Source organism: Phodopus roborovskii, unplaced genomic scaffold (genome assembly GCF_943737965.1).
Source record: "Phodopus roborovskii unplaced genomic scaffold, PHOROB, whole genome shotgun sequence".
Classification (NCBI taxonomy): Eukaryota; Metazoa; Chordata; class Mammalia; order Rodentia; family Cricetidae; genus Phodopus; species Phodopus roborovskii.
Window position 1 is genome coordinate 8533641 of NW_026125295.1, and position 26280 is coordinate 8559920.

A 26280-nucleotide genomic window follows, 5' to 3' on the forward strand; every position below is an offset into this window, starting at 1 on the left:
TCTTCTGCCTTCTTCATGGTGGTCTTGTCCCCTTCCCAGATGAGGTTTGGGGATTTTCTTCCCAGTGTGAGAGGTTGTGCATTGTCTTTGAAAATCTAGGTCATATCTTAAGTTCTTACCTGTGGGGGTAAAAGAGTGGGGGAAGGGTGTGTGTGAGTGTGTGAGTGTGTGTGAGTGTGCATGTGTGACTGTGAGTGTGTGTGTGAGTGTGAATGTGTGACTGTGTGAGTGAGTATGCATGTGTGACTGTGAGTGTGTGTGTGAGTGTGAATGTGTGACTGTGTGAGTGAGTGTGCATGTGTGACTGTGAGTGTGTGTGTGAGTGTGGGTGTGAGAGTGTGTGTGACTGTGTGAGTGAGTGTGTGTGTGTGTGACTGTGTGAGTGAGTGAGTGTGCACATGTGTGCAAGTGTACAGGTACTTTACACAATGAGTTGTCATCTCAGATCTTTAGTGTAGTTGTGTGTTTCTGTGTATGTACACGTGCACACAGGTGCCCATGGAGGAGGGACGTTGGATGCCCCGGAGCTGAGGTTACAGGTTGTTGCGAGCCACTGGACATGGGTGCTGGGAACTGAACTCAGGTCCTCCGGAAAAGCAGCAAGTGCCCTTAACTGCTGAGCCATCTCCCCAGATCCTCTTTGCTTCTTAATTCATACTGTGAGGACTTCTGAAATAGACCGTGGACTTACTGCAGCCTTCACCTGTTTCTTAACACCCAGCTATGCAATGCTTACTGAGCGTACACTAAAGAACTTCTGGGTTCGCAGCCTTCTGGCTCCTGCACCAAGACAGGCTCCTTCCATCTGTTTCTTCTGCGAATGGATCAGTGATGTTCCCACAGAGAATTATAGCAATTACATAGAAAATAATGTGCTTGCTTTGAAAAGCCAGATTCTGCTTTTGGGGCTGGGTGGTTTGGAGAGGTGCACATGATTTCTAAGAAGGCAAAGGTCTTCACTCTTCACTGTAAGAAAAAGCTAGATGAAATCCCTTGCTACAGTTACCAAGAAAAATGCTTCAAAAGATAATGCCTGTTGTACTGCCTGGAGGCCTTCATTTACTTGGAATGGTAGGGTAAGAGGCAATGGCATTGCCCGGAGCCCACTGCTGTTCCTGGCCGCCTGGTGAGGTCTCCTGGTTCTGGTCAAGGGCTGTTACTGTTTACAAAACTCTCATCCCAAGGGGTCAGTGTGAGCAGAGCTGAAGAGTGTGTTTTCTTTCATTTAGCCTGTTTCCTTGACCTCTGTAACCTACCCATTTTTCAAGGGTAAGCAGCTTTATTTACAGGTTTGGGTGCCTTCCTTAACAATGTTTGAGAGAGAGAGAGAGAGAGAGAGAGAGAGAGAGAGAGAGAGAGAGAGAGAGCTTGTATGTATGCATATATGTGGAGGGCAGATGTCAACTTCATTTTATTTCCTCAAATGTCCTCCACCTTTTATTGTTTGTGTTTGTTTGTTTTTCGAGACAGGCTTTCTCTGTGTAGCCCTGGCTGTTCTGGAACTCACTCTGCAGACCAGGCTGGCCTCTGCCTCCTGAGTGCTGGGATTAAAGGCGTGCACTACCGCTGCCCAACATCTTTTAAGAAGAGTGTTTCATTTGCTACTTTGTGGATTGGGTCAGGCTGGCTGGACAATGACTCGAAGAGCTCTGTTTGTACTTCTCAGCACTGGGACTTTACATGAATAACACTACTTCTGGAGTTTTACACGTTTGAAAGAGAAATGCCCCCTATAGGTTCATGTCTTTGAACATTTAGTCCCTAGTTGGGGGTGCTGTGGGGGGAGGGCGGAAGTATGTTGCTGGCGGATGAACTCTGAGAGTTTATAGCCTTGTCTCACTTCCAGTTTGCTCTGGGTGTTGTGTAATCTGCCTGCTTCCTGCTCCAGCAGCCTTCCTCATCACCAAAAGCTCCTCTGGAACTGTAAGCCAAAATAAACTCATTGTACCAGAAGGTTCTATGAAAACTGCCAAAGAACAAAAGCAATCAATAGTTCTACCCAGCTGTGATGCCTCCAAAACATGACGAGTCATGGCAGTAACCAACATCTGTCTAATTTGACTTACAGCCCCAATCAATAGGATGAAATGTATGCCTGGTACCATAAGCCCAGCCAAGTCCAAGGCCATGAAACCTCGAGGAAAACCTCCTATGGTCGTGTTCCTAAACCAGCATCAGTCCTGACTTCATTCTAAATACTTTCCCGGTGTCCACAGGAAAGTGTGGCTCTCACTCCTCATCAAAGCTCTTCTTTTTGCAGCCGACGAAGAACGTTAGAGAAAGCCACAGCTCGTCAAAACGAGTAGAGAGCAACTGGCCATCAGCCTGCCCTGCCCTAAATGATACAGCTTCGATACAGTCCCTACATTTAGGTCTCAGGAAACATCATGGAGGCGGGGACAGGACATCATCAAAATATACTGTATGAAATCTCCAATGAATTAATAAAAACAATACACTAAAAAATGTAATATTAAAAAAAATAAACATGAATCTTGGGTAAGGTTGATCCACCAGCATTATGAATCCATTTAACAGGAAGAGTTATTTCCAGTAAGCAGGATTCTGTAAAAAAATTGGTAGGAATGTGGACCCAGCAGCCTAAGAAACTGGCAAAGCCAATTAAATAGAGGCTCATGAGGACACAGCCCCACAGGCTGGTGGCGGGCTCCCCTCTCATTGTGGCTGTGGGCAAAGCCTTGTGCTCTTGAGACAGAAAGGCCCAGTTGGTCTGGAAACACACACTGTGATGGACAGAGTACGATGGGAGCATATTGTATATCATCAAAAAATAATTGGCATCTCAGTTAAAAAAAAAAAAAAAGCCCGAGGATCAATAACAAAGCTTCTGTTAAAACAGGCTAAGAAAAGAACTGGGCGGGGGGAGGGGGGAGAGCTGTTACGGTGTTGAGAAGTTGGACACACATGGAAGCCTCAGGGAGCCTCTGCTTGTCCTAGATTCTTTCTGTTGCTGTGACGAAGCACCCTGACCAAAGCCACTTGGACAAAGCACGTATTTGCTTACAATTCTAGGTCACAGTCAATTGCTGTAGGGAAGTCAGGGGGCTTGCTGGTCACGTGACATCTACAGTCTCGAGGAGAGAGAGAGAGAGAGAGAGAGGCTCCTTTGTGCGCACCCATGTGCCCAGGTTGTTTTCTTCATTCTTCAACAGTTTGCAAGGGTCTTGCCCATGAAGTGGGGCCACCCACATCTGGGGTGTGTCTTCTACATCAATTAACGGCGAAGACAGTCCCGCACCACAGACACACCCCACGGGCCACGCTAACCTAGGCAATTCCTCTCCTTCATCACTCTTGCAACGTCTGTATTCTGGCAATTTCCAAGTTAAAACTGGACAGCACAGCGCTTCATCCTGAAGGAAGAGGTCAACCCACTTGCAGGAATACACAAGGCCAGATGTGATGCAGTGCTCATACCTTGTGGAGGCCCCGGGTCTTTCCTCACGGAAGAGGAAGCGGAAGGGACAGTAAAATCGGTGGCCAGTGACAATCAAATGACTACGTCCAATGAGAGGACTGGAGCTGGTGTCGTTTGTCAGGGCCCTGGGAAAGGCGATGGGAGTCCCCTCAGGTGTGGCCGTGTTCACAGCTGGCAATAGAAAAGCTTTAGTCTTAACAAAATGAGACCACCTGACTTGCGATGAGGTGGGTGCAAACGGCGTTAGGGAAGCCACCTGACTCCTGACGCACGCTAGCTGACAAAGGGTCCAGAGCAGGATCTCAGTGTCTCCTCGAATGTCACCAGGTCTCTGTGAGGACCTAATCCTTCCAACCTCAGTGACTGACAGGAGATTCCCGGAGATGGTGGACATGGCATTGAATTCGTGTTTGCAATGCTGTCGTTTTCACGGGCTAAGGCCTTCGGGTCTGGAGAGTTACCCAGCCGGAGTTCAGAAGACTCTCTGGCCTTCACGTCCGCAGAGCAACTCAGTATTTGCTTACTGAGTTCTTACTTTCCTTGCAGTTGGACTAACATACTCAACCCCGTATTGATGACCCCAGCATTTCAGAGTTGATGACACTCTGTGGTCACGTTTCTGGCTATAGTGGTAACAGGACAAGCAAGAGGACCTGAGTTTGATGCCCAGAGCCCATGTAAAAATCTGAGTGTGACAGTGTGTGTTTGAAATACTAACACTAGTCGGGGGTGACATGGGGAGGTCTCCCTGGGGTCCAGTGGCCAGCCAGTCTAGCTGAAGCTTCAGTGAGAGACCCTGCCTCCAGCCAGGACACCCACATCAAACTCTGGTCTCCAGAAACGTGCACACATAAGTGTACACACACACTCTCACACAGACACACACATTCTCACACACACAGACACGCACACTCTCACACACACTCACACAGACACGCACACTCTCACACACACTCTCTCACACACACTCACACAGACACACACTCTCACACACACTCACACAGACACACACACTCACAATACAGACATACACACACTCACACACTCTCACACAAACACGCACACTCACATACACAGACATACACACACACTCTCACACACACTCTCACACACACACTCACACAGACACACACATTCTCACACACACAGACATACACACACTCACACACTCTCACACACACACAGACACGCACACAGACACACACACTCACACAGACACACACACTCTCATACACACAGACACACACACTCTCATACACACAGACATACACACTCTCACATATCATACAGAAAACTCAGTCAATAAGTCTTGAGGTTTATTCATAATAAATCTCCATAGTTAGCAATATTTCATCAGATTTTCTGGTTTGAAACAAAGCGAAACAAAAGAAACAAACAAAAAACCAAGCTGAGTGATGGTGGCATACTCCTGTAATCCCAGCACTCTGGAAGCAGAGGCAGGTGGATCTCTGTGAGTTTGAGGTCAGCCTGGTCTACAAAGCAAGTTCCAGGACAGCTGCAACTATTGTACACAGAAACCCTGTCTCAAAACAACCAAACCAATGTAAAGCTTTTACATTTAAACGAGTGATTCCAAAAACATCTATTTTTACCTGTGCAATTTGTCAGCTTCTAGGAATGATCTGGTGGGGTCAGGATCAGTGAGGAGTGGACATAATTTAACCTTTGGGGGATTTGTCCTGCTGAGCATATGGCTGGTGAGCAGAAGTCAGAGTAGCAATGGGTCAGCCTCAGCCTCAGGCAATACCCTGGCTTCCCGTGCTCTACAGATCTGACAGGGAAGGCAGGGGTTGTATTTGTCTTGTTTACTCAGTGTCTGCTTTTCCAGGGTTCCTCCAATACAATTACGTTCTGCACATTGGCTGTCACAAGTCTAAGAACAATCTTGTTTGAATGAGACAGAGTGGTTGGCTGGAATGAGATTTCCCGAGAGCCGCAGGCTCACGGGAATGGAAGATACACAGTATGCACATTCTACGGAAGACATGGTTCCCTGTGAACGGCCTCAACCTTCAATCAGAATCACTTCTCGGAGTCTCATTGTGCACGTTCCAGAAAAGACTTCCAACAAATAACTCTTCCATCCCAGGTACACCGCTAAGTGTGCTCGTCACGGCACTCTGAGGTGGGAGGGCTGTGTTCTCTTCACAGGAAATAGGCATGCCTGCATGCTGGTAAACTCCTTACCGGAGCTAACGGCTGGACGTGGGGGCGTGATCCCTGGTCTGACTCCTTAGCCTAGACCCTTAAGTTCCACACCGTAAGCCTGGGTGGTGAGGACGGCCTGTAATCCCAGGCCCCAGGAGGATCACACATTCCAGGCCAGCCCGAACTAAACTGTGAGTCTTTGTCACAAACAGTCCTGCCTGCAAGCAAGGCATCAGGACCAAGTATATTCAAGCCACAAGCCATTGAGCTCCCTCTTCCCCCAATGGCTCCTCATGGGCCAGTGATAATGAGAAGAAAACCCTCAGCCCTGTAGGCTTGATGAGCTGCATCAGGATACAAGGGCAAGGGGCCTCTGGAGTGGCCTAACTAACTCACAAGCCCTCATGGCACCATGAGAGGCAAAATCAGAAGAGATGAGAGAGGAAGAGAACACAGGAGGTCAGAGGGCAAAGGAAGCTGCCGGGCTGCCACCCCCGAATAATGCTTGAGAAGAGACACCATCACCACAGCAACTCTTATAAAGGAAACATTGGGTGGCCCACCGTTTCAGACTTTTAGTCCATTCTCATCATCCTGGGAAGCATGGTAGGGCGCAGACACGGGCTGGAGAAGGAGCTAAGAGTTCTACATCTTGATCTGCAGAGGGAGTCTGTGTCACCAGGCCTGGCTTGAGCACATAGGAGACCTCAAAGCTCACCTCCACAGCGACACACCTCCTCCAACATGCCACACCTCCTAATAGTGTCTCTCCCTGTGGGCCAAGCACTCAGACACATGAGTCTGTGGGGGCCGTGCCTAATCAAACCACCACAGAGGGGAAGGGCGAGCTGTGTGTATGGACATGACCTTGTCTACTGGTCTGCATGACCCATCTAGTGTTCCAAGATTAGATCAATTTTCCCTAGAGAGAGAAAGAGTGAAAAGAACATGAGAGAGAGAGAGAGAGAGGGAGGGAGGGAGGGAGGGAGGGAGGGAGGGAGGGAGGGAGGGAGGGAGGGAGGGAACACAAGGTTCCAGCTGAGTTTGCCGAAAGTGTTGGGCTCTGACCTGTTTTAACCTTGGTCTTTCCTCGGGGGCCTCTTTGCAGGGAGCAGTCCTGAGAGCTGAAGTGCTCATCACTAGATGCGCTCATCACTGCCCATTCCAGTAACAACAGATGCTACAGGCATCTTCTGCTGGGGTGGAACCCACTGCCTGTGTAGACATCCACAGAGGCCCGCTCATGTTGCCACATGGGACTTGCTGGCAGGGGTAACTGTCAACCCTGATTACAGGTTGCTGCTTCTGACATGGGCCATGAGTATTTGTCTCTAACCCAGGAGTCACAGGCTTTCATCAACCTAGGGGAAGATCTCGACCCTTCCCAGTTCCTGATAGAAGGTAGAATGAAGTGCAAGAGTTGTAACCATGCCCTACTCTTCCTGAAGATCGGAAGTTGAGTGTCATGGCCACCATCAATGTTCTCTGAGATAGGGCTCAGCAGAGCTGTTACCTAGGACCACGTTCACCACACAGGACACCACGATAGTCACCATGATCACCGTGCTGACCCACCCACATGATACTCTAGTCACCATGTTCATCATTGTTAGGGTGCGGATCCAAACTTCAGCTGCTAGAAACTTCATTGCCACTGCAAGGATGCTGGGGTATGGAGGCCGATGGGAAATGCTTAGATCGTGTGCACCGTGTCCTGTGAAGGACCTTAACCCTGACACCGAGAAGGGAGTTTAGTCCCCCTTCTCCCGTGTGCCCTTTGGCCACGTGAGGCTGAAGATTCCCTCCTGCTTGAAGGATGTGTTATCATCCAGTGCCTGAATCACCAACGCTGCCATAACCATGACCGTCGACTTCCCAACCTCCAGAACCGGGACAACTACCTGGGCTTCATAAATCCTCAGTTTCAGGCTTTCTCTGTGTTAGTGTTCAGGCATCTGCACTGACCTGTCCTTGGGGTCCTGACAGGACACACCTCAGCTGCAGCCAGTAAGAGACTTGAAAGCAGGTGAGCAGGGGCGCACCGGCTGCCTCTGGATTAGCAGGTGTTTTGCAGGAGTGGGTTTTTAAGGAGAAAGGGGAAAGTCTGGGGTAGGGTGAGTTGGTAAGTCCTGAGCGGACATGTTAGTCAGTGTAATAATGAATTGTGATTGCAGGACCTTGGAGTTTTAGTCGGACACAGAGAAGTAGCCAAAAGGAGGAACTAGGCCTTGGTGGCTGGCTGTAGGAATGTGGCCTAATGGTTTAGCAAGGGAGAGGGAAGCTAAGAGGGAAGACACCTGCCATGCTGCTAGCCCTTCACTGGTGGTGCCTGTCTCTACAGGGTACCCGCATTCACACGCATGTGCCTACAGAGAGACACACACATCATATGCATGATTAGAAACAGTGACAGTAAGCCAGGCATAGGCACAAACCTTTATTCCCTGCACCTGGGAAGCAGAGGCAGAAGGATCTCTGTGTGTCTGACAACAGCCTGGTCTACAGAGTGAGTTCCAAGACAGCCAGGGCTACATAGTTATAGACACTGTACTGAAAAAAAAAACATAATTAATTAAAGTCATTTTAATTTAAAAAATCAGATACTGCTCAAGGTGTTTTTTGTGTTCTCACCAACCAACCTGATGCCAGGTGCGTGAGTTAGCCACCTTGAGGAGGAGATATCACGGAAGATATAGGACAGGTTTGGGGGGGCTGGGGGAGGGGGACTCTGTGAGACAGAGAAGCTGGAAGTGGTGTCCCTGTGAAGGAGAGGGGGAAGGGCTGGAGTAAGAATCGCAGGCGCGCTGCTGCACAAATCTAAGGAGGGTTAGCTAGGCTGAATGGGAGCCCCCCCCCCAGAGGAGCCCCACCTTTCTCTGTAACCGGTCTGCATTCTTATCTTTTATGTGTGTGCTCAGTTCCTGGCCAGGAACGGCCAGTGCAAAGCTTGGCCTGGGCAGGGTGCAATGTTGAACTCATCGTGCAGCAGCCAGGGATGTGTGTGGACAGAACTCACTGAAGAGAGACAGCCGAGTCCAATGTTGAACTCATCGTGCAGCAGCCAGGGATGTGTGTGGACAGAACTCACTGAAGAGAGACAGCCGAGTCCCAGTGTTGCGGTCACACATCCTGTACAGGAGACAGGTCTTTGGGTAGCCAAGGATCCAGGGCTCTCACCAGGTACCATGACTACCAGACGCGAGGCACAGCTGAGGGAATCACTGAGGCAGGCAAACTGCCAGAGTAGCTGATGGCTACATCACAGTGTCCCCTTTATGAGGGGCCAAGAGAGACAGCTCCTGTGGCCAAGAGCCAGGCAGAGCTTATTTCTCCTACACAGCCGGTAAGTTCTCTCCCCGTGGGCTTTCTGCCTTATTTTCTATAGTTACTTCATGGATGCTAAGAGCCTGGTTTGGAGTCTACCTCCAACCTCAGGAACTTTCACCCTTTGTCTTCCCGATATCCTTAGTCAACACTGTTCTCTATGTCCATCTGTGCTCCTTTCTGGGGTACATCCAGAAATTACCACCTTAACCCACTAACCCTAACCCTGACCCTGACCCAAGCTCCAAGCCAGATTGTTAAAACTAGGATTATTCCTTGTATACAAAACTTGAGACTCTTTGAATCTGAGACAATGTTGCCTCATGGAGATCAGATTTAAACTCCATGTAAGCTACACAAAGGCTACATGTAAGCCAATGTAAGCTACATAAAAGCTACATGTAAGCCAATGTAAACTACACAAAGGCTACATGTAAACTAATATAAGCTACATGTAAGTCACACAAAGGCTACATGTAAATTACATGAAGGCCAGGGTCAGGAGAGCCTTTGATTTTCTTTGTTTTTGCTTGGCTAAAGGTTTTGTAGCTCCAGGATACTTCTGATATAAGCCTTACATCTAAAAGGAGGGATAAGTTCTAGTGAAACCTGAAGATTTCACTGTGTGTGTGTGTGTGTGTGTGTGTGTGTGTGCACACGTGTGTGTGCTCACCAACTCAAGACCACGCAGGCTCCATAAAAGGGCATCTGACCCCCAGGAGCTGGAGTTACAGGCAGTTGAGAGCAGTCCCTCATGGGTGCTAGGGACTAAACTGTAGTCCTCTGGAAGAGTGACAAGCCAGCACCATCTGTCCAGCTCCAGATTTCAAGAAATTTTAGAAGCTTTTCTGTGTTACTTTTCCCTCTCCCTTGGCTCCATCTGAGAAACCATGTAATACAGAGCAGGGTAATATAGATCTAGTAAGGAAAAAAAGAACACATATTTTAGGTAGTCTGTGCTTCTTATAGAGACTGTTTTACTTAGAAATTAGAGTGTTACTGTACTGGGGCAGAAATATATTATTATCATCATTACTATTATTATTTTAAAAAAAAACTACTCAGGGGCTGGTAAGGTGGCTCAGGCTTGCTAGACAAGGCTGACAATTTGAGTTCCAACCCCAGAGCCCACATGAAGGTGGAAGGTGGCAACACTACTAATTCAGATATTCTTGACCTGGGGTTTTTCAGACCCTGGTATAAGAATAAAACTGAAGTAGTGTTCCTAAAGTTTGACTGGTGTGTTGTATGGGGTGCATGTGTATTTTTACACCATTGAAGCAAAATGTAGCACTTCCTCCCCTTGTGGAAATAGGTGGCCATGCATAGAATTTTTAGAAGCTGCCCCTTTGTGCCAGTAGAAGTCATCAAAACATTCACACTACACTTAAGATATTTATTGCCTTTTAGAAATTATAATAATGGGGCTGGAGAGACTGCTGGAAGTTAAGAGCCTTTGCCTAGAACCTGGGTTCAATTCCCAGGGCCCACGTGGTGATTCATAACCATCTGTAATTCCAGTTCCAGGGGATACGACACCCTCGTCTGGCCTCTGTGGGCCCTACACACACACACTCAACCACAAAAACAAACAAACAAAAAAACAGAATCTCTGGAATTGTATCAGTGATTAGACCTGCTGATACATTTTATTGAATTGCTTGCTAAACGGTCCCATGCTACGTTATCAGTTTATGGCTTCTAAAGTCTAGCGTGAGGACCCCAAAGTTATCCCGGTTCGTTAGTTAGGCTTGGTGCACGGAATACTAGTCCCTAAATTTCAGTCTACTCCCTTGGTCTAGAAAGCCAGCGGAGGCGATGCAAGCAGGAGCTGATGTCTGCTGCCTGGTTCCTCTTTACCGATACGTTATCTGCTTTATCCCCCTCGTGCCCGCAGGCACCGCGGAGGGGAGGGGAGGTCAGGCGGGGTTTGCATCGTGTTCTCCCACGCACGCACCTGAGTCTGCTGGAGGCCGGGCCGTGACACCCGGGGCCACCGGGAATAAGTCCGGTGCACCTTGCAGCCTGCGAACCACCCGGGGCTCGTTAGAGCTGCAGATTCCCAGGTGGCGTTCGGCACCAGAAACCGGGGAGGCGGGGGTGGGGGCGGGATCTTGGCGAGAGGCGCCCTCCGCCAAGCCTGGTGGGCAGGGGGGGCGGCGGAGGAGCGGGGCAGGGGCGCGGGCCCCGCGAGCCTCCAGCCGGGACCCCCGGGGGGCGCGTTTCTCGCCGTTGCACCCGGAAGTGGCTCCGCCCGGCGCCTCGGGGGCGACGGACCGCGGCGCGGCTGCCTGCAGTGGGCTCGGGGCCGGCCTGGCGCCCGCGGCTCCGGCGGGGCGGGGCGGGGCGGGGCGGGGCGGGCGCGGTCACGTGGCGGCGGCGCGCGGAGCTAAATAGGCGGCGCCGGCCATCTTGTGCGAGAAGCCGCAGCGCCGCCCGCCCGTCCGCTCGCGCCCGCCGCCCCCGCCGCCGCCGCCGCCGCCGCCGCCGCCGCCGCCGCCGCGCCCCGGGCTCCCGCCGCCCCATTGATTTCCGTTTCTCGCCGCTGCAGCCTCCTGACACGGTGATCCGGGCGGGCCCCGCAGGAATTTTATCCCCTCACCGGCCTCACACTAGTGTCGCATGTCCACTATCCAGAACCTCCAATCTTTCGGTAAGGGCCGCCCGCCGGGCTTTGTCTCGGCGCCCGGAAGATGGCGACGAGGACGGCTCCCTCCTCCCTCCCGGCCTCAGAGCCACGGGAGGCCAGGGCCCGGCCGGGAGCCCCGGGGGACTCGCTAGGGCTGCAGGGAGACTGGCCACAGGCTGGCTGCGGGCTCGACCCTGGCACGGAGGCTCCCGGGGCCCGAGCAGACCGTGCAGGACCGGGGCTGGAGAACCTAGGCGGGGCCTGGCGGGCAGGGGAGGCTGGCACCGTCGGGGCCTCGGGGCCGGCCAGGGCTTTGCAAGGAGACTGGACGGGTGGGGCTCAGAAGCGGGGGAACTTGATAGCTTTCGGGCGACTGGGGGACCCGAGACTCTGTGTGTGTGTGTGTGTGTGTGTGTGTGTGTGTGTGTGTGTGTGTGTTGGGGGGCGGGGTTAGCTCAATCCTTGCTCTTGCTGGGACAGTGGGGATGCTCAAGGCTTAGGGGACCTGTGACTCCACTCAAGCAAGGAAGGTAAGGGCCAGACCTGGAGCTGGGCTGGGGAGGGAAGGGGGTACCTGAGGGACGGGCAGCTGGCAGGAGCCGGGGCCGGAGCTGGCCCCGGCTGGTCTTGAGCAGCCCTCAGAGGCTGCTGGTGAAGATGCATAGGTGCAGGCCCCGCTGATTTAGCATGGGAAGTAGTCCTGGTATCCATCTCTGCTTGCTTGCAGCCGTTTGTTAATCACACCTCTTGAGATCGCACGCATATGTTTATTTTATTTCACCAGACTCAGTTACAACGTGAACTGATTGGGGTGGGTGGTTTTGAATGTTTCTGTTGTCGGGATATGTGACGCACATTCGTGTGGTGATACGAAACCAGGGTTCCATAAATGTCTTTTGTCTCAGAGGGTGGCTCCAACAATGGCAGTCTCTATTTTTAAGCTCGAATATTGGCACGCATAGCCTGCTTAGGCTTTTCTCATTTGGAAAACAGTGTCACAGTGAGCCTCATCCCTACCTGCAGAAATGAAAAGAACACAGGAACCGCGGCTACCACCATCTGTGTAGAGCTGTAGTGGACCACATTCCCAGATAGTACGTCCTAAATTTTTCTTTTCTGCTGTGGATTTTTTCCTATCCCTCTGCAGACCCCTTTGCTGATGCAACTAAGGGTGACGACTTACTCCCGGCAGGGACTGAGGATTACATTCATATAAGAATCCAGCAGCGAAACGGCAGGAAGACACTGACCACAGTGCAGGGCATCGCGGACGATTATGACAAGAAGAAACTTGTGAAAGCCTTCAAGAAGGTAACGGCTTCAGGGGAGGGAGGCTCTCCATCTCAAACTGAGCTTTATCCGGCTTTCAGACTGAGATGTGAGCCACCTGGTTGTTGCTGTTTTCCCCAGCGTAGTTTCCTCCTCAGTGCGCGCTTCAGACCCATTTGCAGAGTCACTTGGTTCTGGCGGTGCTGGGAGTTGTATCGGACACTGCCCCTTAGTGCAGCGGGGGTGAAGCCGTCGTGTTTGTTCAGACAAAAGAAAGTAAAGCCTGTGCATTTGGCTTTGTTGTAGAAGTTTGCCTGCAATGGTACTGTGATTGAACATCCTGAGTACGGAGAGGTTATTCAGCTCCAAGGTGACCAAAGGAAGAACATTTGCCAGTTTCTCTTGGAGGTGAGTGGCTGGGGTGCTCTGTGGGTGACCTTGAGGTTGCTTCTCAGAACCAATGTTTTAAAGAAGCAGGAATCCTTTCGTGCTTAGTAAGCACCACGGGACTGGAGTAAGGGAAGTGATGAAGACAGGGTCGGGATTGAGTGACAACGGTAAGGCCCATGCAGCTCACTTCGGCTCATTGGCCTGGAGACTGCTGTAGGGTTGTGCCTCGCGGGGGTGTGAGGCTGCCAGCTGTGGTTTCATGAGGTGTAGAGGCTGTGGCTGTGACCTGCTGGCTGCTGTCGTGTGAATTTGCTGAGCATGGCTTCCCTTCACAGGTTGGCATCGTCAAGGAGGAGCAGCTGAAGGTTCACGGATTCTAAGATGAACCCAGACACGTGCCGGCGAGTTTCTTAAATGGTTTTGTTCTCTCAACCCAGTTTGGCTGCCTCGGGAGATGATTCTCTACAGTAAGCGACGGACTTTGTGTTTATTTAATCATTCCGACTTCCACCCACTCGTGCATGGCTACAGAAAACACGGGGTATGCAGGCTCCTGAGTCATAAGAAAATCGCAGTGAGATGGGAACAAAGCCAGAGTTGGTCCTAACATGTTTCCAATGGAAAAGGGTTTGTTTTGAGTGTTTATTGGTTAGTTTATTTTCACTTGGTTATTACATGTTGTTATTGTTGTTGTATTAAAACGTGTATGTTGCAGCTTAAAAATAAAGAGCCTGTAAGTCCTTTGTGAGCATCCGTGTTCCCGGCCCTAGGCCAGTGCGGCCCCTCCAGAAGGGCAGCAGGCAGAGCGCGTCCTGTCACAGCTGCCCCAGTGAGTGTCACCCTAAGAAGCTCCTGTCTCGAGCATGCATGCAGTTTAGTCGCAGGCACTGCCTTGTAGGGTGGTGGTGCTGCCGCTGTCTGCAGGATGCAGGGGTGGAGGATGCAGGGTGCAGGGCTCTGGGCTTCAGGTTGGCCCGCCTATCGGTGCTAGACAGCAGCAGAGTTGAGTGCCAGCCAGGGCCCTCCCACCTGGCACACGCTTCCAGTCTGCAGCAGGGGTGTGCTCTTCGCCTGTGGAAGCTGGTGTGGGCAATGAGCAGAGGTGCCTGCTCTTTACCCCGCATCCCTGGGGTCTTGTCAAGCAGTGATTTGCTGGACAAAAATTGTGCCAGCACACCATTGAGCCAAAGCAGAAGCCAAAGCAGAGAGAAGAGTTTGTTGCGTGCCCTGCTTAGTGCAATGGGGCGGCAGTGTCTTATGTCAGTGCCCTGTGCTCTGCCCCCTGTGAGAGACTAGAGCAGAGTCTGTAAGGCCCATTCTCTACCCTTGAAATGAGTACGCTTGGACGAGTTCGGGAGGTTTGGGAGACTTCCCAGCTTTTTTTTTTTTTTTTTGGTCTTTTGTTTTTGAAACCTGGGTGTCCTGGAATTCAGTGTGTAGACCAGCTGGCCCCAAACTCAGCTCCACTGTCTGTGCTTTATCCTGTGACGGGTCTCTGTAAGCCTGCCTCCCGAGGGCTGGGATTAAAGGCATGAGCCACCATGCCCAGCTTCTGCCAGCCGTCTAAACACTGTTCTACAGGCAGTGGTGGCGCACACCTTTAATCCCAGCACTCGGGAGGCAGAGGCAAGCGGATCTCTGTGAGTTCGAAGCCAGCCTGGTCTACACAGTGAGCTCCAGGACAGCCAGAGCTATGCAGGGTAACCCTGTGTCACAGCTTCTCTACCTCACCGTTGTCGCCGTGGCTGAGGGCTGTAAAGCAGGAGCCTCCGCTTGCACCAGAGTCCTGTGAGGGCGTTTGCTGCGTGAGCACGTGGATGAAAGGGTGCCCGCCTGCTCTTATCACCTGGGAGCAGCTGGGCTGCTGAGCAGGCCTGGCCGGGTGCCCTTCTCATTTGTCTGCAGTCACGGGATAAGTGATGGCGCCATCTAAGTCAAAACAGCCAGAGGGCCAGGCCTCATTGCCTCAGCTCAAGAGAGACCAGGACAGATGCTTACATCAGAAACCAAAGCAAGCAAGGGCCCCCCCAGCCCAGGCTTCCTGGGCAAAGGCACCAGCTGCATTCTCTGGTCTATGCTTCAGGGTACAAAACAGTAAGGGGCAAAAAAATTTGTCCCTGGACTTTCAGGGTTGACAGTGTTATGAAAGGAGAGCTTTGGTTGAGGCCCAGGCTAGAGCAGACAGGTCCCACTGCTAGTCAGCCTGATGTTCTGGAGGCCACGGGAGCAGCCTGCCCACCTACTAAGGGACTCTAGTGACAAGCTGTTGTCATGAGAGAGGGGTTGTGTTCATCACCGAAGGGACAGTTGTAGCCATGACGGCAGTTCCCTAAAGAGATGCTGGGGGTACAGCTTCTGTGTCAGCAGCTGGGGAGTGGGTGTCTACAGCCCGGGGGACATCAAGCTCATTAGGTCACCCTCAACACATCTATTCACCAAGTGAGGCGTCCACAGGTTAGTGGTGGGCAGTCTCCAGTGGCAGTACATTGAAAGCTTGGCAAGTGGTCTAACTGGCAGACCATGCTTGTCCAGCACTGACGGGAATCCACTCCTTTATCATGGTAACGGGAGAATGGAGTTGGCCAAAGCCAATTCGTGAGAGGGTCAACACATTTCCTCCAGGGAAGTGCGATGGAGGGGTGAGGGCAGCCACGGTGCCCAGGGATGCTCCAAATCCCAGGCGTTAGATGACATGCCCATGAGGATCAAAAATGGAGAACTACACTCAACGTGAGTCTGGTTCACCTGTTTGACTGACAGGCTGGTTGCTGTGGCCCAGAGCCCTGCTCTCAGCCACCAACACCAGCCTGAGCTCCCAGCTCTGGCCTTCATGTCAAACTTTTCCCACAAAAAGCAATCAGAGGTCTGCATGTGGCGGTAGAAATAGGAGCAGGAGTTAAAGGCCACCCTGGGCTCCTGGAGACCCTGTCTCAAGCAGCAAGCGATTGCAGAGAGCTGTGTCACTGTTACGGTACAAAAAGTCTGAAGTTCAAAGTTCTTGGAGTGTCTACAGGCCCATGACTTCATGCAGGGTAGTCTATTTTAATCTAGAAAGAACTCAGGAGGGTCTCCCAAGTATCCTAGAGGGAAGCAGGGTTTTACGCAAGATGTGTAGTCTGGGGAGTGGAGATGTGAGTCTTAGTCCATGCTGGCCATGACCAATGCTATGGGCAACGATCTGTGTGAGGTCAAAGGTCCATCCCTGGTCCCCAGCATCCAGTGTGAATGATCTGTGCCACTGACTTGTTAGAAGCTGGGCGAGTTTACTCACATGAGGAGAAACAGTGTGAACACTGGAGTCACTAGCAACCCACTTGCAGACCAAGTGTTAGCTGGAAATGTTGGGTGCCAGGGGAAGAGGAATAGAGGAGCCATGAGCGCCCCCTCGTGGGCTCCTTCTAGGCTCACAGAAGCAGAACTGTTGTCCTTGGCTGAGGTGTACGGTCCTTCCTTACAGTTTAACTTGCTGTCAGTTTCAATGGACATACAATGTTTACACAGCCTGAAGTTTTACACCCTGAAGAGCAGTCCCCATTTAAACCTGTCACATCTACACAGGTGACTGTCTTGGCTGTCTGAGCGCACCCACTTAAGGTGCTGTGTGTGAAAGTCACAGGATTCCCTTAAACCAAAAGGCCAAACATAATACATGTTGCCTTCCATTTAAAACAATGAGGGACCAGAAAGACGTTTGTGTGGATAAAGGTGCTTGCTGCTAAGCCTGACAACCTGGGTTCAATCCCTGGAACCCACATGGTAGAATAGCATCAATTCCTCCAACTGTCCTCTGACCTCTGCATATGATGACCTCAATAAATAAATGATTATGTATGTATACACATACATATACATATATGTTAAGGAGGTGTGTGTGGTGTGTGTGTGTATGCGGTGTCTCTATATATATAGTGTGTGTGGTATCTGTGTATCTATGAGAGTTATCTGTATGTGTGTGGTATTTGTGTGTATGGTTTATGTGGGTGTGTGATAGCTATGTGTGTGTGGTATCTGTGTGTGGTATCTTTGTATGTGGTATCTATGTGTATGTATTTGTGTGGTATCTGTGTGATATCTGTGTGTGTGTGTGTGTGTGTGTGTGGTATCTGTGTGTGTGGTATCTTTGTGGTATCTATGTGTATGTACGTGCGTGATATCTGTGTGTATGTGTGTGATATCTGTGTGTGTGTGTGTGTGTGGTATCTGTGTGTGTGTGTGGTATCTTTGTATGTGGTATCTATGTGTATGGTGTATCACAACGCTTACCTTTTCATCTAATGGGAAGGGGAAGAGACAAAACTAGACAAGTTACTGGAAAACATTTTTGCGGAAAAGGTTCTCATGATTTCAGTTACTTGGTGGCATTGGATAGCTACCTACCCCCATGGCTGCTAACGGTAAGTAATTGAGGTTCCAAGACTGAGTGCTCAGCTCAGCCATGAAAGACCTCAGAATACGACTTTTTTAATGGAGATTCATGAATGGGGCAGAAATAATTTCACACCACTGTCAACACGTCAGCAAATACTGCCTTCCTTCCTGTTGGTTTCTGATGTGATTACTTTGCAGTAAGGAACATGTTCTCTTTCAAGCAGGTGGCCATGCAGCAAGCCAAGGCAGGGTCCCGGCCACTTGACACCAACATTGCCTGTGTCAGAAAGGCAATGTCCAAAGATGCTTTTCTGTCGGGTGGTGGTGGCACTCACCTTTAATCCCAGCACTCAGGAGGCAGAAGCAGACAGAGCTCTGTGAGTTCAAGGTCAGCCTGGTCTACAAAGCAAATTCAAGGACAGCCAGAGCTGCTGTACAGAGAAACCATGTCTGGGGAAAAAAAAAATAAAAAACAAACAAAAAGATGATTTCCTCTCCCATATAATTGATTCTCCAGCCAGGAGAGGCTTCAAGCCCTGGTCAATCCTGGTAAATTCCTGGTACCATAGACCACCTATGTAGAGTAGCCAGTCACCTCCCTGCCCAGGTTTCCTCATCCATAAATAATAATGGTGGCACTCTCAGGAACTCTGTGAAACCAGTACACATGACAGGGTAGCCAAGGAAACTGCCTCTGCATTTGGCAGCTGTGGCTCGTTATCAAATCGTCTCCGGAGTAGAGGATGTGATGCCCTTTGACCTCTGAATGCATCAGGCGTGTGTGTGGTACAGACATACATGCAGACAAAATAAACACAAATCTTAAAAAAGACCAACAGCAGTGCTAACGTAGATCAGCTGCCCCCATCTCCCCCTGGGGACGATGCTCTGATTGTTATGCCCAAGTTACGAAGATCCCCAAAGACCACCAGGGAGACAGACCCACCGAACTGCAAAAGCAAGGTTTATTGTTCCAGCCAACTGTGACGGGGACCTCTCTAGCAAGCTAACGCAGCAGCCACCAGAGGAAGTGGCCACCCAGTCTACTGCAAGAGTTTTAAAGACAAAAATCACAGGATTACATGGGTAGGGAGGGAGAGGCATGGGTGGGCAGGATCCTGATTGGTTGGCATTTGGGGAACCGTTAGGCAATTTCTCAGAGTCAGGGAAACTGGTCTGTTAACATTTTTGATTGGTTGACTACAGAAGGGAACATTTGGTGATTTCTATGGCTTTGCTACTTGCAGATAGCCTATTCTCATTGGCTGATGCTGGGAGGGAACATTCTGTGGTGTCTATGGCTTTGTCTGTCTCTGGAAGTCTCTTTGTGTCTAAACACAGTTTCCAGGTACCAAGGCTAAGAGGAAGGGTGTGTTGGAGCTTTTGTGTTTAGTTTTGGTCCTTCACATCTGTTTCTTGCAGGTGGCCTGTTGCTCACAACACAACTTAATTCCCTTGAGGCTAGGGGCAAGGGTGGCCTGGGTGTGTTCTGAGGGCTTGAAGCCCCTTTTAGTTTAGTTTAACCCTTTCACGGCGAATTAATTAACTTCGAGCTGGACTGAGTGCATCTCTTCCATGGAGATGGGACTCAGGAAACCCTTTCACCTGGTGAGAAGCATTATTCAAGGGAGGTGATGTTCCAAAGTCATCATGTGCCTCAGTGTACTCCATACGGATTTTACTGACTGGTGATTGGTCACCTTCAGCGTTTGGTTCCAAATTGCTCCTATGGCTGTGGATGGAGAAAGTGTGGCCCGGAGAAATACATGGAATTCAGAGTGAGGCTGGGAGCTGGGGACCTCGGGGGGATTTGGTTGTTTCCCTTCACCAGGCCTTAGGTCCTGGGATGAGTTCAGCACAGATGTAGCAGGGCAGTGACCAGCCAGCAGCTTCAGCTCCGGGTCCCCTTAGTCTTTGTTCTTTCCTGTGTGTTTACATGATTGCTGCTTGTAGAGACAGCCTGACCACTCAGCCCAGGTTCGCCTTGGACTCCTGATCCTTGGGCCTCTGGATGTAGCTTACATGCAAGAGCCATCAACACCCAGTTTTTTTTCCTTTTATTCATTTGTGTTCCAAAGATCCATTAGTTTTCAATGTTCTTAAAATGCCAATTTATTTGTCTTTTTTAAAAATGTATTATTTTGAGACAAGGTCTCCCTATGTAGCCCTGGCTGTCCTGCAACTCACCATGGAGACCATGTTGGTGTTTAACTGACAGAGATCCACCTGCCTCTGCCTCTGTGGAGTGCTGGGATTAAAGGTGTGTCTGTCACCACCCACCTTAGCTTTTCTTAAGCCTCTCTGTTCTATTCTTATTGTCTCCTTGCCCTTATGGTCATTCTCTTTGCTCTATTCTATTTGTAACTCCCCAAGCCTCCATTCTTCCCTCCCACACACCCTAAGCATTTAAAGATACAGCATTTAAAGATATGACGTCCCCAGGTGCAGCCCAACAGTTTTGTTTTTGTTAGCTCATTTTTTTTTGTTTTGGCTTTTATGGTGTTTGTATTTTGAGTCAGGATTTCTCTGTATGACTCTGGCTGTCCTGGAACTCACTCTGTAGACCAGACTGGCCTTGAACTCACAGAGATCAGCCTGCCTCAGCCTCCTGAGTGCTGGGACTAAAGGTGTGTGCCACCAACGGCCGGCCTTTGTTAGCTGGTTTCAAGACAGGGTTTCACCCCATAGCAATACTGCCTTGAACTCATAATCCTCCTGCCTCAGCTTCCCAAGTGCTGGCTTTACAGGTGTTCCTCACCCTGCCCAGCTGCTATGAATTTTGACATGTTTTCATTACCACCCACTTAATGTTCTTTTGTGATGTCTGTTAAGTAAGGTGTTCCCCATTGGCCATGGGCTCTGTGGTCTACTCTCAACCGGACTGATGCCCTATTCCAACAACACACTCTCCAAGCTGGTTCATCTTCATTGCTTGTAAACAAACAAACCTCAATTTAAAAACTGAACTTTCATCTGGTGGTGGCACCTTTAATCCCATAATCCCAGCACTCGGGAGGCAGAGGCAGACAGATCTCTATGAGTTTGAGGCCAGCCTGTTCTACAAAACTACACAGAGAAACCCTGTCTGGAAAAACCGGAAAAAAAAAAAAAAAAAAAAAAAAAAACCACTTTTAATATCACTTATTTACTGCTTACCCTGAAGATAGCATTTCTTTCCCACCATTCTGTTCCTATTGGTGTCATGTGTGTATCAGGAACATCTTTGCCCGATTGACCCACAAATCCACAGGTGTGTCTGTTTTTGTACTCTGGTTTAGAGAGGGGGGGGGTCATACCTGCATGGGGCCAGTAGGTGATGCTATTGGCCCATTTGTGGCCAGCCCTTAAATTTCATATATTACAGAGGAAGAGTTGTTGACAGGTTATAATAACGTTGGATACATTCCCGGGTGCTCCATGTGCTCAAGAACAAAATTTAAACCTTTGCAAAGCATTCCGATATCCCCAGAGTGCATCTATCTCCTGGACATTATGCCAGAGCACCCTAGGGTGGGGGGTGGGGGTGGGGAGAAGCCCCTGCTTGCCTGGGCCCCTGTGTCTGAAAGAATCACTCAGCCCCATCCCCAGAGACAATCTTCAAAGCAGCCACGTCCTGCTTTCTGGTTGCAGGTGACCTGTCCTTCCAAAGCTCACCAGGAGGACTCCTTAGAACAGATAATTCTGAGGAAGAAAGAGGGGCATGGACGTGATGGCAGCTTCGATGGTTGGCGTTCACTGCTGATTTGACCTGCGTTAGAGTAAGAGTAAGCCATGATGGGATGCCCAAGGAGGGCTGGCCTAGTGGAACTGGCCTGTGGTCATGCTTGTTCCCAACCTCATCTAACCTTCTTGGCTTGTGAAAAGCTCAATTCAAAACCTGTACTTGAGACACCGTATACCGATTGCCCTGAAGACAGCGTTTCTTTACTTTCTGCTCATAGTGGAGTCAAGTATGTGAGGAACAGCTTTTCCTGATGGAGCCACAGATCCACAGGTGTGTGTTATACTTTGGTTTCAGAGATTGTAATACTTAAAATGGCAGATAGGTGGTGCTGTTGGCCCATTTACGATCAGCGGTTACATTTCTCATATTGATCTGCTTTCACTCAGAGAAAAGAATTGGCTTGGTTGCCGCGGTGGGCAGACCTGCCTAATGCGAGTGGCACCATCACCTGAGCAGGGTGCTTGGACTAGGCCATCAGAGCACCAACATAGGTCCGTTACTCTCCGCTCCCGACTGTGGCTGTGCTGGGATTAGCTGCTGTGACAGCTCCACCATCTCTTACCTGGAACAGGGAGCCAGATAAACACATTCTCCTTTCTGTGGCTGTTGTCTGGCTATTTTAACGCAGCTACAGAAACGGAATGAAGAGACACCTGGTAAAGGCAGGGGCACAGCTTTCCTAATTGCAGACACCCCATGTGTCCCTCATTAGAATGGCTGGCCTTAGTCTCACAGCAGCTGTTACCGGCATGATGAGTCCTCCTCATGAAGCCCACCTGGCCTCGTTTTAGAAAATGTGAGAGTAAGATGTGGATACTGGTATAGAAGACGTACAGCTATCTGAGCCACTGTCTCTGCTGGGGAATGGAGAGGTGTTCACATTTCTAATAAGTGCTCCCTATGAGCCTTGAGATGCAGGTAGGCTTGAAACCCAGGGTACTGCGTATGAACATACCCGGCTGGTACTGCAGAAACTCAGGAGAGACTCGGCCTGCAGCAGCAGAGCTTTCTATTAAATATCATGACACGTGTGGTGATATTTTATCTGTGCTTTAACAAATAAAGCTTGCTTGAAGATCAGAGTGCAGAGCTAGCCACTAGTTAGCCACAGTGGCCAGGCAGTGCTGGCACACACCTTTAATCCCAGCTTTCAGAAGGCAGAGGCAGACAGGTCTCTGTGAGTTCAAGACCACCCTGGGCTACATGAGATTGATCCAGTTTGAAAGAGAAACAAAGCTCACACCTTTAATCCCAGCACTTGGGAGGTGGAGACAGGGATGATAGCAGATCAGAGAGAGGGATGTAAGGCGTGAGGATACAGGCGTGCACGGCATTCAGTCAGGGTTCGTAGGGGACAGGGTCGCCCCTGTGGGCTGAGGATTCAGCAGAGGTGAGAGCTAGTGGCCGCTGCTCTGCTTCCCTGACCTTTCAGCATTAACCCTATATCTGACTCCAGATTCTTATCATTAAAAAAAATCAGAATTTTCGATGTAGTCAAGGCTGTTGAGGCCAAAGAGAAGTGGAAACAGGAAGTTCTCAAGTTCAAGGACAGCTTGAGCTGCACAGTGAAACCCAGTTTCAAAAAGCAAACAAGTCAGGAACGGCAGCTCTCTCCTTTAATCCCAGCACTGGGGAGGCAGAAGCTGGTGGATTTCTGTGAGCTCCAGGCCAGCCTGGTCTACAGAGCGAGTTCCAGGACAGCCAGGACCACACAGAAAAAAACCCTGTCTTGAAATAAAGTAGGAAGACTGTCAAAAAGGAAGTCCAAGGGCTGGAGAGATGGCTCAGTGGTTAAGAGCACTGGCTGCTCTTACAGAGGACCGGGGTTCAATTCCCAGCACCCACATGGCAGTTTACAACTGTCTGGAACCCCAGTCCCAGGGAGCTGACACCCTTACACCAATGCACATAAAATAAAATTCCTCGACAGAGTTGAAAGTTGGGAACATCAAGTAGGGGAGATGACCGCAGACAGCGCCCCTAACTCAGGACTGGCCCGCTGGCTACAGACTGAATTCTACAGCCAGAAACGAGTTTTCAGGTGGTGGGCTGCAGCTAGACGGTAGAGCATAAGACTCAAGTCACCCTCCGGGGCCACAGACAGCAGCAGCAAGGGTAACAGTGGGTGACACGCCCTCACACAATGCAGTTAAGCCTTGAATAGGTCTTGCCTATCCAATTCCCTGAGGTTCTGGAACCTACTTTTGCAACTTTTCTTTCATTCACATCCCTGCGTTATGATGATAGTGATATTTGTTTTTGTTGTTGTTTGAGATAGGGTCTCTCTCTATGTAGCCCTGGCTGTCCTGCAACTCACTCTGTAGACCAGGCTGGTCTCGAACTCACAGAGCTCTGCCTGCCTCTGCCTCCCAAGGGCTGGGATTAAAGGCTGTGCCGCCACCTGGCTCATTCACACCCTTTTTGAAAGGAGGTCTTTAGATCTGGACTGTCAGTGTGAGAAGCAATTCCCCAGTGATTATAGGTGTAACCCACAAGACCTGCTTCTGATGCGTCCATATAGCTGCATTTAGACAGCTCTGTGGCTTCTCTGTTCCTGTCCTCCCCGGGGGCCTTGTGCAGACCGCTGCAGTGCCTGCTAATTGCTCGATTAGCTCCCCATTTCCTGGACAAAATCTCTAACAGCAACAACATTTCCCATTGCTGTCATTGCCCAAGGGAAGAACCAGCCCATCGCCCAAACACCCAGGGAGAAGGTCTGCCCTCGCCACCGGTCCCTGGGTTACTCTTCCAGACTCTCGCCTACACTGAGGCTCTGCAGCACCCTGACCCCTCCACACACACAGAGCCTTGCAGGAAATGCCCAGAAGCATCACCAGGTATGAGGAAGTCTGTCCTAGGGAGTCGAGCCATTGCTGAGCTCAGAAAGTCACAAGCTCTCCCTGGAGAAGCCACAGCCTGCCGCAGGCACAGGATGCATGCCACCAGTGATTCACAGAGAGATTTGAACATGTTAGGGTTATGCAATAACTCATTTGACTCGTCTCATTTCCCATGGAAAGGCATCAGGATGGGTCTGAGAATCGAGCCTGCTTCCAACCCTTCAACAGGGGCCAGGTGCCAGGTACCACGGGGAAGACTAGATGGGCGGGAGCATCTTTCTGTAGATGCCGTCCGTGCAGTCCTGCTGGGCACCTGGCACTCAGGACTCTCAGCTTCCTGCTTCTCCGTGGGGGGGGGGGGAGAGTGACCGGAAGTGTCAGGGAGATGAGGCTCCTCTTTGTGTCTGACATGGTGCCCAGGTCAGTGACCCCACTTACTTCTTAGTAATTAATTCACTTTGTCTACCACTCACCTTCCTATAAAGGGATTTGGGGAATGGCTTTTCCCATGACGACTTACACCCAAATCCTAGACTCATTGCGTACTTTAGGAGGAACCCACACGAAGACATTACCTTAGCGGTAACGACACTCACAAATTCACCATATTAGACACACACGATGATGTCAAACTCAAAGGGCTGGAGGCCAAAGCCAGCAAGGGTTGGGTAACTTAACCTCCAGCGCAGATAACAGATGTGGAGCACATACAGTGCAGAGCCAAGTGGAATCTAAGGGTCCCAGAAAGCCTGTGTCCCCTCTGAGCACAGCTGCCACCATGCCGGAGAGGCTGGCTTCCCTACTTTTGAAATCAACCCATGTGTTGACCAAAGCCGATCCAGTCCCTACCCCCAAAGCTGCTCGAGTGAAGGAGAGGGGAGATTGTTCGCTGTGGGGGGTGACCTTTGGCGCAGGCAGGAGGCACTGTGGCGATACTTTGTTTATGATCTAACAAACACAGCTTGCCTGAAGATCCGAGTGCAAAGCTAGCCACACTAGTCAGCCATAGAGGTGGTGCACACCTTTAATCCCAGCACTAGAGAGGAATATAAGGCAGGAGACAGCAGTCTAGACAGTCTGAGGAGCAGTGCAGCCTGGAGGACAGTGTGGCCCCTTTGGTCTGAGCATTGGGAAGGTGAGAACTCTCTAGCGCTCTCTAGCGGCTGCCCTTGCTTCTCTGTCCTTCAGCTTTAACCACAATATCTGTCTCTAGGTGTTTTCTTTTGTTTGTTATTTTTTTATTAAGACCAAAGAGAATTCATGCTACAGTACTTGACACCCTTTGGTAAATGTGTTTTTTTGTTTGTTTGTTTTATTTGTTTGTTTGTTTTTGTCTTTTGTTTTGTTTTTGTGAAAAGCTAACGCTCCAGGCTGGGCATGGTGCTGCCTGTGACTCAGCACTTAGGGGCTTGAGACTGGAGGATTGTGAGTTCAAACTTACCTTGGGCTACAGAGCTAAACCCAGTCTCTGTAAACAAACAGGGTAGGGAGTGAGGAGAGGTAACATTTATCCAGTGTTTTTATTTTCTAATTATAAATTTAACACAGTTACTGTGGCAAGGAGGAACTCTGCAGTGAGGATTGGGAATGGAGCAAGAGTCTCTGTTAATACCAGGGATGGGAGGAAAAAGGACCACGGACCCAAATCATCACGGCCAAATCAATTAAAGTATGCAATTGATTAAAGCAAGCTTTTTTTGTCTGGGCACACAGGAGGTCTCCCCCTGAGGTGGGGTTGGAGAGGTCAGCACTGGATGTGAGGAAGACAAGGTTTTTATAGCACAGGGGTGAGGGGCTTCCAGATTGGGGAAACAGGCGGGGTTACAGGAGCAGAACATAAGGGGTGACCCAAACAAGGTAATCACAACAGGTGGTCGTGACAAGCTAGTCACAGGGGGGTCTCGTAACCTTTTGAAACAAAGGTAGGGTTTCGAGATGGTTATAAATAACTTTTTGAGATGACACGATTGTCATTCATTCCTGAAACGGGCGGCACAGAACCATTTGTAGTTAAGGTTACAGGTGGGGCACAGCCCAGAGATTTCATCATAAACAGGAATGAAGCAAGTTTGTCCTTACTGTAAGATGGCCTTTAGGCCTAAGATGGAGGGAGGCTGGTTCTTCGTTC

At 50.1% G+C, this 26280-nt stretch overlaps 1 protein-coding gene across 2 annotated transcripts; it reads left to right on the forward strand.

The window, feature by feature from the left end:
- Positions 1 to 11395: 11395 nt before the first annotated feature.
- On the forward strand, positions 11396 to 13961 carry Eif1b (eukaryotic translation initiation factor 1B). 2 transcript variants are annotated; one of them, XM_051202495.1, is made up of 4 exons: positions 11396 to 11585; positions 12754 to 12872; positions 13137 to 13238; positions 13556 to 13961. In XM_051202495.1, the coding sequence occupies exons 1-4, from the start codon at positions 11555 to 11557 to the stop codon at positions 13598 to 13600; spliced, it is 297 nt and encodes a 98-aa protein (XP_051058452.1). In that variant the 5' UTR covers positions 11396 to 11554; the 3' UTR covers positions 13601 to 13961. The 2 variants fall into 2 exon arrangements, with proteins under 2 accessions (XP_051058452.1, XP_051058444.1); XM_051202487.1 differs by having other exon boundaries at positions 11397 to 11585; positions 12709 to 12872.
- Positions 13962 to 26280: the final 12319 nt, after the last annotated feature.